Source organism: Cydia amplana, chromosome 3 (genome assembly GCF_948474715.1).
Source record: "Cydia amplana chromosome 3, ilCydAmpl1.1, whole genome shotgun sequence".
Lineage (NCBI taxonomy): Eukaryota > Metazoa > Arthropoda > Insecta > Lepidoptera > Tortricidae > Cydia > Cydia amplana.
Genome location: NC_086071.1, coordinates 8,470,637 through 8,484,578, shown reverse-complemented (window position 1 = coordinate 8,484,578; position 13,942 = coordinate 8,470,637). Strand labels below are relative to the sequence as shown.

At 37.3% G+C, this 13,942-nt stretch overlaps 1 protein-coding gene across 1 annotated transcript; it reads right to left on the bottom strand.

The window, feature by feature from the left end:
- Positions 1–361: 361 nt before the first annotated feature.
- Positions 362–3,054, bottom strand: LOC134662475 (GDP-fucose transporter 1). The gene is made up of 5 exons (XM_063518706.1): positions 2,894–3,054; positions 2,619–2,820; positions 1,982–2,207; positions 838–1,130; positions 362–596 (listed from the first exon to the last, which is right to left on the bottom strand). Exons 1-5 carry the CDS (start codon positions 2,980–2,982, stop codon positions 378–380), a joined length of 1,029 nt encoding a protein of 342 aa, XP_063374776.1. The 5' UTR covers positions 2,983–3,054; the 3' UTR covers positions 362–377.
- Between the last annotated feature and the right edge of the window lie 10,888 nt (positions 3,055–13,942).

The window sequence follows — 13,942 nt, the reverse complement described above, 5'->3', positions numbered from 1 at the left end:
TTTCGAACAAATGCAAGTAGCTCTTGTTAGGCTTAATTAAGTTGAAGTATTTTGAATCAGGTCTCCGTTCCGTCCATTCCGTTCGGCGAAGTGATGGAAGTTGAGTTTTCATCAGAGGTTTAATTTAAGGTCAAATGGGTCAAAATAACTAACTTCCGTTCAATAGATGGCGTTGAATATTGGAGAAACGCGATTTTGTATAGACATTGTCCCTCTTCTTGGTTTATTCGTCCGACTCTTAAAGCCCTAACACACTACCGCACCGCACCAACGTCACGGTGGCGGCAACAATTGCACTTAATTTATTATGATATGGATCAATTATTCAATAAAATTACAACAAGAACATACATCATCACTCATCAGTCTTGATTTAATTACACTAACGTCTTCCTCTCTTCAGGCAATGGTTTTCTGGAATGTTCCTCCATTTCAAGTTGCTTGAATCGAGCGTATAATGCACTACTGGCTAGTACTATGATGTTCGAGGACCACCATAGTGTGTTCTTGGTCTCGCTGTACCATTGGGTTGCCATGACAGTTTGCGCACAGGCCTTGGCTGTGCCTGATATGTTGTGTGTAAGGGGAGATGTCACCTGTAATTCAACATATTTTAATACAGTTACGTATGTGTAGGGGAGACTTCGTCATCTTAATTATATAAGCATAATTAATTGCCAATAAATAGCGTAACGCTCGCATTTAATCAAGCGCGAACACTGAAATTTAACTACACTCGAAAAGGACTTATGAGATTGAGGTTGTAATACAACTTTGAATCAAACATTACCGCTAAAATACAATGGCCATTACGGTTTTCAAATGGGAACAATATACCTTTATTTGAAGAGACGTGACATATCCAATAGCAAATCCACAAATGCCACCTATGACCATCTGCACCCAAAAATATGTGCTGCCGAAGTTTGTATAGTTCCTTAATGCCTGCAGCTCACCATTCATCGCCATTAGAGGGAGAAAGAAAATGATAGAGTATGCGTTGTTATAGTAGGAAAGCAACCATACTTCTTGGTTGACATGCGGTAACACTTTCTTGGTGTAAATTGAATATAGAGAGAGCATCAGTGAACCAACGACTCCATATATTGTACCGATGAGAGAAAATGAACCTGAAATTGAAATATTATTATATTGAACACATTAAAAGGTAAACAGTATTTAAAAATTTAAATTCTTTCATTGGCATTAACCTGTTCTCTCCCAAAGGCTCAAATGTAGGTCAAAAAGGATAGGGCCATATGTAATTATGTACATTATTAAAGCAACTTTCATTTTAAGTCAAGGTTAAGCAGTATAATTATTATTTGGCATATTTATATTACTTTTGCAATGAAGAATCCAAAGAAGTCGAACAACTTTAGGGCCCAATTTATTGTATTATTTCATAATATTATATTCATCAAACACGCTCATGCAAACACGCCCTTGCACTTCTGAGTACCTACTATAAACAGAAGTATGTATGCATGTTTACCAAAATGAGCCAGGTTTATGCTGGAAATGGTACATACACAACTTACAGGTCAGGCTAAATTAAACATTATACAAATGGTATAGTCAATACACATTAGAATAAGCATAAGTATTTTGAGTGGCATTTGAGGAAAAACCCCACCAATAGAAAATCAGACATGCAGAAAGGACCCTCAGATTGGTTGGTTGCTACGTATATCTCTGATGTATGCTCAAGTGCTCATCCTTAATAACCAAACCTTAGTACCATATTGTCTTTATTTTATCTACTAAGCATTGTCTGGGAGTACTTATTGATGAAGTACTTACACTTCAACCCATTGGTTTCTGTTGTTTGGATATTCATTGCTCTATTATTTGCACCTAATCAAGTGACCCAAAATTTTTACTCAAGCCAACAAACATTAGTAACTAGTAGAAACTAGTTGGCTCTTCTCAAAAGTTTGCAAACCTGTCTAGAGAAAACTAGAGTAAGTGCTAATTTTACCTAATAAATTCTCCTGATCTACACCAAGGTAGAACCCGAAGATGATGAAAGCGCAGCACATTACACACCGCAACGAGGTGGTCTGCCCAAGCAGAACCCATGTCAGTATAACATTGAATACTGTAGTTAGAGACCGCCCAATGTAGTAGAAGGAGACCTCTACATACTTCAGGCAGAGGTTGTTGGTCGCTATCATTAGTGTGAACATTATTGATAGGGGGATTACCTGGAAATCCATAATAAGAGCTTTATATACTCTATAAATTTTTAGTTAAAAATAAACCTTATCAATAATCAGCAATATATACACACACAGTACTTTCACATATTCTAATAGGTGTTATATATTAAAATATCATGAAATAGGAGAAAGGTAGGTAATTTTCATGACATTGAACCCTATACCTATACGAAATAGTGTATCACTTCACTAGCAGTTAGTAAGAAGTTTTTAAGGTTAACTACAGAATGGTGGAATGCTTGACTGCATGTAACTGAGTTGTATTGTTTTACGTAGGTAAGTAAAAACTAAATAATTACTTCAACTAGATTTAGACTCGGCTACCTTCTTCTATAAAAGCAACATGAAATATTAGGCTTATCTTATAAGCATACAAGTTAATAGACAAGTTTTTACCTTTTTCACTACATCTAAATTCCAAGGTGAGCCCTTAGGAAACACAAATACTCCTGGGATACCTCCAGTTTTGCTCAAACTCGAGCAGATTATGAACGAAATGATGCATTGGAACCACGTGATGAACAGTGGTGCTTCCAGAGGCACAGCCTGGCCGCTCAGGAGGGCTTTGTTTACAAAAACTGTAACTATTGATACTATCCTGGAAAAATACAGTTTAAGTAGATATTGTCAATAAAAAAAAAATCATTCAATACTTTTAATGTATTACTTACCAATAGCAAGAAACTACAATGAATATTTTTATATATTGGGAGCATAAATCCGAGCGGTGCTCCTTCATTCTGAATTTTGTTTTTTCCATGGGTGTAGAAAAGCAAAAAGCTATATTAGTAGCACATTGCACTGCCTTGTCTCCGTATAATAAGAACAACCGAGGTCACACCGTAAATTGTGAAATTACTGAAATAAGACAAATTAAATGATGAAAATGAAACCAACACAGCCAACCGGCGATGCATTCGATATGGCTAAATGTTTATTTCGTCGACCCACTATTAAACGATTATTTTGGTTTCAATCTAATACACGAACGTTGTTAAGTGTTAAGCGAGAAATAAAATTATTTTCATTAATAAGTCCTTGATGATACGGATTACGGAATAGGGTCGTTTCCAATCCCAATAATTCCAATTTTTTTCACCCTCTATGACACTGATGACAGTGACACATCTCATCACTGACAGCTTGGAGGATACACGGATTTAGAGTTAATAAACTGGATCGAGTACATTGACCAAAAAGTGTGTCCACATGAGAAGTCAAACTAGAGCCCTGCATCTCGTTCTAATTAGGGTGACCATAAGACATCTGTATGTGGGATATTAGGATAACATGAAATATATCAGTAGGGTGTGACATTTTCTAAATAAAGTGAAATTTTAAGTAGTCGGGTTTTTTCTTTCATTTGTAGTCGGCCTCTTTAGCACTCACTCATGGTATGTTCATAAAGGTAGGCTTCCCTTTTGTCCACTTCAGCTTTTTTTTAAGTGTAAGCGTCATTGAAGATCTGTTTAGCAAATATGACGTTTTTTTTAAAGTTGGTGCCTTTTTTCTATTGACGGAAATGTGTCCTACCTATAAAGAATCGATTGCATATATATAAACAGTTTGACACACCTTTTCCGTAACAAAATATTATGTATAAATGAGAGTCTGTAATGGTTAAGGAGTTAAGCACTTTGGTATTAAATTTTGGCAATTGAAGGGATGTTTACATACAACAACAACAACATAACAACATAACTGACTACACTGGTTGACACCTGAAACGATTAACATGTTCTTAAAAAAAATGACACCCGCTCTAATCAGTTATGTTGTTTTTGTAAACATCCCTTCTGTATCGACGTTAATACAAAATGCTAAGATAAATTGATTGCCTGAATTCAAGTTACTTAAAGATTCTAAGACCTTATTAAATGAAACATGAGTTTACTATCAACTTGACATGTATACTTGTTTCTTAAAGAACTCTGTTCTGCTTCGCTTATATTATTAGGAGAGAGGTCGGTTGTTCTATGGATAATGCAGTTCATACCTTATTATGGTGATGTGATTGCAGTGTTTCTCTCTGTTCATGAGCTCAATGTGTAGCTGCCAGCTCTAACTTGATCATATGCCACCACCTGTGTAAAAAATAGATTTATGACCATCGGTCACTAAATTATCCCTAACTTGTATCATATTATATAGGGATAGACAACAAGACATTTATATTCATAGTAAGATTCCACATTGTCCCACAGGACTCAAATATACATATATAAGTATGCATGTCTGTCTGTCATTATAGTCACAATTCTCTATGTCTTAGAAAGTAAACCTTTTGCACCAGATAAGGGGTGCGGTGACCTGATCGCAACCAGTCACATCTATATCTCAGTAAATAAGCCTTGCACCAGATAAGGGGTGCGGTGACCTGATCGCAACCAGTCACATCTATATCTTGATCTGCTGGCACACCAGATGAGGGGTGTTCAGGGCTCAGTCTAAAACTAGCCGCTAACCATAGTCAGATCCACAGTCATAAAGTATATGTAACCTGATCGCAACCAGATACATCTATATATTGATCAGTTGGCACACCAGATGAGGGGTGTTCAGGGCTCAGTCTAAAACTAGCCGCTAACCATAGTCAGATCCACAGTCATAAAGTATATGTAACCTGATCGCAACCAGATACATCTATATATTGATCAGTTGGCACACCAGATGAGGGGTGTTTAGGGCTCAGTCCAAAACTAGCCGCAAACCATAACCTGATCCACAGTTTTAAAGTACATGTAACCTGATCGCAACCAGATACATCTATATATTGATCAGTTGGCACACCAGATGAGGGGTGTTTAGGGCTCAGTCCAAAACTAGCCGCAAACCATAACCTGATCCACAGTCTTAAAGTACATGTAACCTGATCGCAACCAGCTACATTGGCATTAAGTTAGGAGTGTGCTTGTTATGTCCATTATCCCTCATGAAGGGTACGTGCTCTAGTCGCAACTAAGCACCTCAAGCCTATGTGTAAGTATACCATCATTACCATTCGCAAATGGATTATTGGACGCTGGGCGTACCACGATTTATATAAGAAGGCAAGGCTCAAGTCGGCAGACGCATCTCCGACTTGACCTGACACATTCAAGCACACCTCCGCCCATAATTATATTATGCAAAATCTCGACATATACTGAACACTGATAAATTAATAAATATATGGAAACATGGGCATGGGACTACACGTCCTCTTTTAAATACATATACTTAGCTTTGAAACGACGATGCTCTGGCTGTGCGAAGTTGGCATCCAGCATTCGTTAGAACCACTTTATTATCAAACACTTTCTATAGCAAATAAGTTCACAAACAAAATTGAAACTTCATGCGAGCGAAAAATGGAAGTGTGCTTTGCTTACCATAGACAAGTAAAGTTTTGTTAGATGTGTTGCTACATGTAATATATGCATCGCGGAAGTCCGCGACACACCCGCCGGGGCGAGCTATTGCGAAGTAGTTAGGGTATTCATTAAATGGCGAGTCCATTCTCGTATTCGCTTCATAGCTTGGATCGCCGTAGTCCTCTTTTGCCTTTCATCTTCAGATTGATTTGACTCATCATTCTTGTTAACAAGATCATTTCTTGTTTCCACATTGCCTTGTCTCACATCCATATCTAATTCTGCTGTATCAACTTGCTGTATTTCATTAGTAACGTCAGTGCTCTCCTTTGGCATGCTATGTGCTGTGTCCGTGTCCATATTATCAGTCTCATCCGGTTGAATATTAGAATAATCCTCTCTTTGTATCACTGGGAAGTCCTCAGCTTCCATTCTTGTTGCTTTTGGTGTAGATTCAGCTTCAGATCGATGACCAGGCGAATCGCTTCGTGATGGGATCTCCTTTATTTCTAAAGGGTACAAGTGCGAGATAGACCTCGTAAATATACTGTCATCAACCTTTACCTTAGCGACTCTACATAATCCATCAGTACCTTTAATCAATTCGGAGATCCTTCCTACCTTCCAATTTTCTCTGTTCTTTGTATCACCCTTTATTTGTACAATGTCACCAACCCGTGGTTCATCGTGAGATCTGACTCTTGGTTGTTTAGTTGAATGTTTGTAACGTTCCCTTACTCAACAAGTACTGATTCATGAACATGTCTCTGTACTCTTTCATGATGGTCTCACCCCGTCTCCATCCTTCTATGAGTTGTCGTTTAGTTGCAGTGGCTGTAACTGGTGCCTTACTCACTAACATCTGGAGTTCTAGACATCTTCCTGGTGTTAAGAAATCGGCTGGTTTCAATACATGTTCCAAACCAGTACCCACATAAGTCAAGGGCCTTGTGTTCACGACACTTTCCACTTCTTTGATGATGGTTAGTAATTGGTTATCGTCAAGCAGATGTGTCTGTAAAGTTCGTTTTAGACAGTGTTTGACTACTGCTACTAGTCTTTCGTATACACCGCCATGCCACGCACTGTTGGCATTTGCGAATAAACTTTTGTACCTGAGCTCTTCCTTGTGGAATCCAAAAACGTTGTCTGACTATATTCAGGGTGTGAGGTACTCCAACATGGTAGTTGCTTTCTATCGACATCTTTGAACAATCCTAGATTGCGAGTAAGATCTGTCTCCTTATCGTCGACTTCATCCAGGTAAAACTGTCTCTGTATACTTCTTATTTCTTGTAATTCTGAGCTTATTCTGTTATCCACACTTGTCTGTGTTTCTGAACAAGCTTGTCCGGTTTCCATCTGATGCTTGTGAGTCTTTCTCAAGTCAATATTCTTTTTAAACTGATTTTTTTCTTTTGAGTTCAACCCAGTTTTCTGTATAGTGTTGTTCGACAGACCCTCCCCCGCCAGAAGAGTAACGTCTCTCGCTGGTCGGCATGGCCAGTTGTGAGAATCTTCCTTCAGAAATTCCGGGCCGCTGAGCCATCGTTGAAAATCTTCTGTCGAATTAGTAGGTCTGGTTGCTACATCAGCTGGGTTGTATTCAGACGGGACATATCTTACGGCCAAGTTCTTGTTTTTCTTGATTTCTTCTATCCTTCTTGAAATAAATGGTGGTAGCAGCTTTTTAGATTGATACCAATCTATTACTATCTGACTATCTGTCCATAGTACTTGTTGTGTTATGGTCACCTGGAGATGTTTCATGGCATATTGAATTAGTCTGCTACCTATTAAGACTCCTAATAGTTCCAATTTAGGAATCTTTAGATTATCTTGATCTTTTATGGGTATTAGTCTTGATTTGCCAATAACGAAGTTCACCTTGTCTCCTTGAAGTAAATAAACTACGGCTGCATACGCTGACATAGACGAATCTGTGAAACAGTGAAGTTGACCGTCTTGGTTATTCGCTATGTTCCTAGGTAGACATATGCGATGAACTTGCTTAAGGTCTTCTAGGATAACTTTCCATTCGGCTGCCATTTCTTCAGATAATGGAGCATCCCAATGCGATGTTGTCTTCCATAATTTTTGAAGTAACAATTTAGCTGGTAATGTTATTGGTGCAGCAAAACCACATGGGTCGTATATGGCAGCGATGGTCTTCAGAACACCTCTCTTCGTGTAAGCATTTGTAGTGTTCCTTATCTTTAGGCAAATCGTGTCATTTTCCAAGTCCCAATTTAAACCAAGAGTTTTTACTGTTTTATCTGTACTAGCATCTGTTGTGTTTTGCATAAGTTCTTTAGAGTTGGAACTCCATTCTCTTAGGTTCATGGATATTTGTTGGAATATCATTTTACTGTCCTTATACAGACTCATCGCTTCTTCGACGCTGTTCGTTCCTGTCAAGACATTATCCACATAGATGTCGCTGGCTAGATTCCTTAAACGTTCATCATTGCTTTTAGATAAGTGATGTTTGATGGTAGCATTCAACAAAAATGGGCTGGATATTATCCCAAAGGGTACACGTGTGAATCTGTAATGTACAAGATTCTTTTCTACAGCTGGTTCAGACACATCTTTCAATCACAGAAATCTTGTGACGTCTCTGTCTTTATCGTGTAAGCCTATCTGTAGAAAAGCCTTTTCTACATCAGCAGTAATTCTAATTTTGTGACATCTAAATTTTATTAACAAACCAGTTAGATCTTCCAACATCATTAGGCCACAGTACATACATTCGTTAAGGCTTTCGCTGTCTTTTGTCTTTGCTGACGCATCATACACAATTTCTTAGAATTTGAAGGCTAGGAAAGTCTTAGAAGGCTTATCTTTTCCCAGGCAGCGACACTCCATGATGACTTAGATAATGTATGGGATGATCAGTAATAGTCTCTTTCTACATTAAAGGTTTTCGTCGATGTTGTTACTTGTGATAGTTTCGTAGGGCACAACGCTCTGTTGTGTTTATTCTTTGCATTACAGTGACGGCAAGTGTTTGTCATTCTACAGTCATATTGTCTATGGCCGGTTTTCAAGCAAATGTAACAACGATTAGGTATTCTGTTTTTCCTTTCAGCTAAGGTCTTATATTTCGTGCAAACGTCATTGTAATGATCCCCTTGACAAAACATACATTCTAATTTCCTTTGTTTTCCGGATGGTTGCTCTTTATTTGATTCACTATTAGCCTCATATGATCTTTTCTTAGGCACGAATGTATTTGAAAAGGTTGATGTATTTTGTCTAAATTTATTTGGTTTTTCCCTCATTTTAATAATTCTGTGTTTGATTCTCTTGTCACAGGTGGGTTTCTTCGGATATTTATCCCTTACGTGTAAAGTTTCAGTGGTAAAGGTAGTCTCCATACCTTTAGTCTCAACGCTAATCCTTTTTGCATCTTCTTTTGCTGATATGATAGCGTTCAGTTGTTTTCTTATTTCTTCGATGGATTCGGTCTTCAATTTTAACTTCATTTCATAAATGACATCTTCAGGAAACTTTTCCATGAAAAGGAATCTTAGGTGGTTTTGGTTTGTGTCTTCCCCTAGGGACTGTAAGACTCTTAGATGTCTCTCGAGTTCATCTAATGTCTTTCTGCAATCTTGCGGCCCTGTTGCCTTCTTGATTTTATATAAGGAAGAATAGTGAGCGTCAACAATCTGCACTCTGTTGCCGTATCTCTCTCTCAGAGTATCTATCGCAATCTTATAATTGTCATTCGTGGTTTCTAAGCCATCGATTATGATTTTGGCTTCACCCTTTAACGATGCTTTAAGGTAGAGCAGCTTATCAACGTCTCGTAGATTCCTTTGATCAATGTTGGAACTAAATTGGTCCCAAAATTGAGTCCATTCTAGAACATCACCATGAAAAGATATTAAATCCAGTTCTGGTAACTTGCTCCTATTCTTTGCAGGATCAGATGTGACTTGTTTGGAGTCCTTATCAGCTTGAATTCTTGTATTAAGTTCAGCTAAAACTTCATTACCCTCTAGCTGTATCGCAGTTAAATTTGAAATCTCATCGGCGTTAGGATCCTTAGACAGATTGAAGTACTGATAGAGATCACTTTGAAATCTTCCAAGTATGGATTGTAGTTTGGATGCGATGATAGTAGCTCGCTCTAACTCATCCTTTCCCCATGGACGACACGCACATAGCTCTGTTGCTTTGACTTGATGTTCTTTGATGTTTGCGGCAAATGTGGAAAGGCGATTCAGCAGAATAGCTTCCATAGTGTTCTCACTCTTATTCTGGAAACGTATATTTAATCAAGTTATCACATGACAGAACTTAATAATGTTGTCAGGTATTTTATAAATTTTTCACAATTTCACCGAGTGTGTGAATCACTGTACTAACAGGAATGTCATCACATGACTGATAATATGTGTAGTTAATGTATGAGTATTATTCAAAATTAATTAAACTTTCTAACAAATACAAGTAGTACAACATGACTAACGAATGAATGAACATAGCCTCATGTTGTATGAATCAATTTTCAAATTACTCATGAAATAAATCAAACTTATTTATTGTTATATAGGGGTTTCATATACACCATACACCAAGTGCACACGACTTGTTTCATCATATCAACTAAGTGTGGTTCTCACTCACAGTACAGACATGTATGGGTATCCGTACATACATACTCACATTCAGTATTTACCTTCCTAAATGTGTAATTTAATTGACTCACTTCATACGTTTAAAAACACAAGACTTCATATCACCAAATATTTTATCATAATAATATGTAATTATTATTTAAATATTACCCTATTATTTCATCATCACTATAAAACAATAGTATTATTGTCATCTGTCTTAAAAGCGCCATCTATTTCTTCGAGGTAGTAGGTATAAACACTGTATAAGGTTAATTAAACGATTCAACCTTGATTAACAAAATTTGGTAGTAATAGTACACTACATACTATTACGTGGCTGTATACCAAGGTAACACTACAATAATCATGTTTACGTACCTTATGATTTTGGCCAAAGAATGTTTATTTTCCTCATTTAGAGAAGTAGCTTGGCGTAAAGACGCTTAGTTTCACGCTCGACTTGAAATCTGACAATCTGGACTCGAATTCGGACACGTCAGCACGGTATTTCTTGAAATTCCTATTTCATAACAATAATATAATTATATTAGTTGGGTTTCATACTCAATTGTAACAAACAATCATACTAAGCCTATATTATAGCCTCTGACCCAACAATATAAGTACCTAATTCCTCTCAGGTGTCATACAAATTAGTGCTCATGCACTTAATAATGTAAACATGTCAAGTCGCACAGACAAACCATATTTCCTTTAAGTAAGATCACGTAAATTATCACGTAAATTACCGTATCTATGAACCAGAGGGTAAGCACTCACGTCTTATTAGTTACGCATCGTGATGGTTTCACTTCTTGTAACGAAGTACATACGTGACGATTTCTTTGTTATAATAGTACATTCGCTCATAATCACAAAGAATTCTCAATAATCCTTCTACTGGGTTTGTCACATAAAATGAAATTATATTGATCGATAAATAAAATCAATGATCCAAACTGGATCCTAACCCGCATGGTTATATACTTGTCGTGTACTCAAGTAATCTACTTTCCTCAAATTTTCACACATTTACCGAGTACTCACCTTTGTTTCTTGATAAATTTTCACTTGTTTTATTAACTTTAGCACTGCACAACAAACAAAACACAAAACATGTTTTCCGGCTCACGCGCTTGTTCCGCCATCTTGCGCGATAAATGAACCACGAACAGCGCTCATGACGCATGCGCGCCGCGCATAATGTCAATGGCGCGAGTGGCGCGACGAATTTAAATCATCAAGTCGTATTTCATTTTGAGTCATAAAACTCATAAAAATGCTGCTCCAAATTAATATTTTGAATTATAAACTCGTAATTTGTTTATTACCGAATATTCAAAGTCGATCATATCGTAATTACGGCTTTCGCGATATAAATTCGGTACCTACAAATTACAAACGTAATTTTCGTTCAGTAAAGTTCAAAATTGTTTAGCAATACACAAACAATTTGTGTGATATAAGTTTTACAGGTGGCAGCACTTGTATGAACAACACCATCCACAGGGCGACCTTTGACCTCTTACAGATTTGGTAAATCATTTATTTTAAGATAGTTTCATGAATTTATGTGGGTCTGAATCAAATCCAAGACACTCGTCCACCAATTTTTGTATCGACGTTAATACAAAATGCTAAGATAAATTGATTGCCTGAATTCAAGTTACTTAAAGATTCTAAGACCTTATTAAATGAAACATGAGTTTACTATCAACTTGACATGTATACTTGTTTCTTAAAGAACTCTGTTCTGCTTCGCTTATATTATTAGGAGAGAGGTCGGTTGTTCTATGGATAATGCAGTTCATACCTTATTATGGTGATGTGATTGCAGTGTTTCTCTCTGTTCATGAGCTCAATGTGTAGCTGCCAGCTCTAACTTGATCATATGCCACCACCTGTGTAAAAAATAGATTTATGACCATCGGTCACTAAATTATCCCTAACTTGTATCATATTATATAGGGATAGACAACAAGACATTTATATTCATAGTAAGATTCCACATTGTCCCACAGGACTCAAATATACATATATAAGTATGCATGTCTGTCTGTCATTATAGTCACAATTCTCTATGTCTTAGAAAGTAAACCTTTTGCACCAGATAAGGGGTGCGGTGACCTGATCGCAACCAGTCACATCTATATCTCAGTAAATAAGCCTTGCACCAGATAAGGGGTGCGGTGACCTGATCGCAACCAGTCACATCTATATCTTGATCTGCTGGCACACCAGATGAGGGGTGTTCAGGGCTCAGTCTAAAACTAGCCGCTAACCATAGTCAGATCCACAGTCATAAAGTATATGTAACCTGATCGCAACCAGATACATCTATATATTGATCAGTTGGCACACCAGATGAGGGGTGTTCAGGGCTCAGTCTAAAACTAGCCGCTAACCATAGTCAGATCCACAGTCATAAAGTATATGTAACCTGATCGCAACCAGATACATCTATATATTGATCAGTTGGCACACCAGATGAGGGGTGTTTAGGGCTCAGTCCAAAACTAGCCGCAAACCATAACCTGATCCACAGTTTTAAAGTACATGTAACCTGATCGCAACCAGATACATCTATATATTGATCAGTTGGCACACCAGATGAGGGGTGTTTAGGGCTCAGTCCAAAACTAGCCGCAAACCATAACCTGATCCACAGTCTTAAAGTACATGTAACCTGATCGCAACCAGCTACATTGGCATTAAGTTAGGAGTGTGCTTGTTATGTCCATTATCCCTCATGAAGGGTACGTGCTCTAGTCGCAACTAAGCACCTCAAGCCTATGTGTAAGTATACCATCATTACCATTCGCAAATGGATTATTGGACGCTGGGCGTACCACGATTTATATAAGAAGGCAAGGCTCAAGTCGGCAGACGCATCTCCGACTTGACCTGACACATTCAAGCACACCTCCGCCCATAATTATATTATGCAAAATCTCGACATATACTGAACACTGATAAATTAATAAATATATGGAAACATGGGCATGGGACTACACGTCCTCTTTTAAATACATATACTTAGCTTTGAAACGACGATGCTCTGGCTGTGCGAAGTTGGCATCCAGCATTCGTTAGAACCACTTTATTATCAAACACTTTCTATAGCAAATAAGTTCACAAACAAAATTGAAACTTCATGCGAGCGAAAAATGGAAGTGTGCTTTGCTTACCATAGACAAGTAAAGTTTTGTTAGATGTGTTGCTACATGTAATATATGCATCGCGGAAGTCCGCGACACCTTCAATTAGGTATTCTATAACAAATCTTAAATTAAACATGCCGAAATAAAGACATACCTATTAAGTTAAACTTACTTTTACATTACCTACGTTAATTATAAGAATTCTGTGAGACCGATTCACAACGTGCCGACATCATAGTCACCCTAATGAGTTTGACAATGTTGTCTTGTATTTTTATAGTAAAATGTAATAATTGTGGCTTTCTTGTGAAACAATATTCCACAATTAGCAATTATTTCACTCCAACAACCTTTAACATAACATTTCTTCACAATTTTTAAGAAATTTCGCATTCACGTGTTTTGAAGAAATGTCATCAAGTTGGGGATACCAATTAATATTTAAAGTTACTACAAATCCTACCATACTAAAATTTAGGTTTTTTTTTGCTGTGTATGCGCTTGGTTTAATCAGTTAATAATATTGGCATCATAATTATTTACAAATTACTTAAAATATATCAGAACTGTAATCT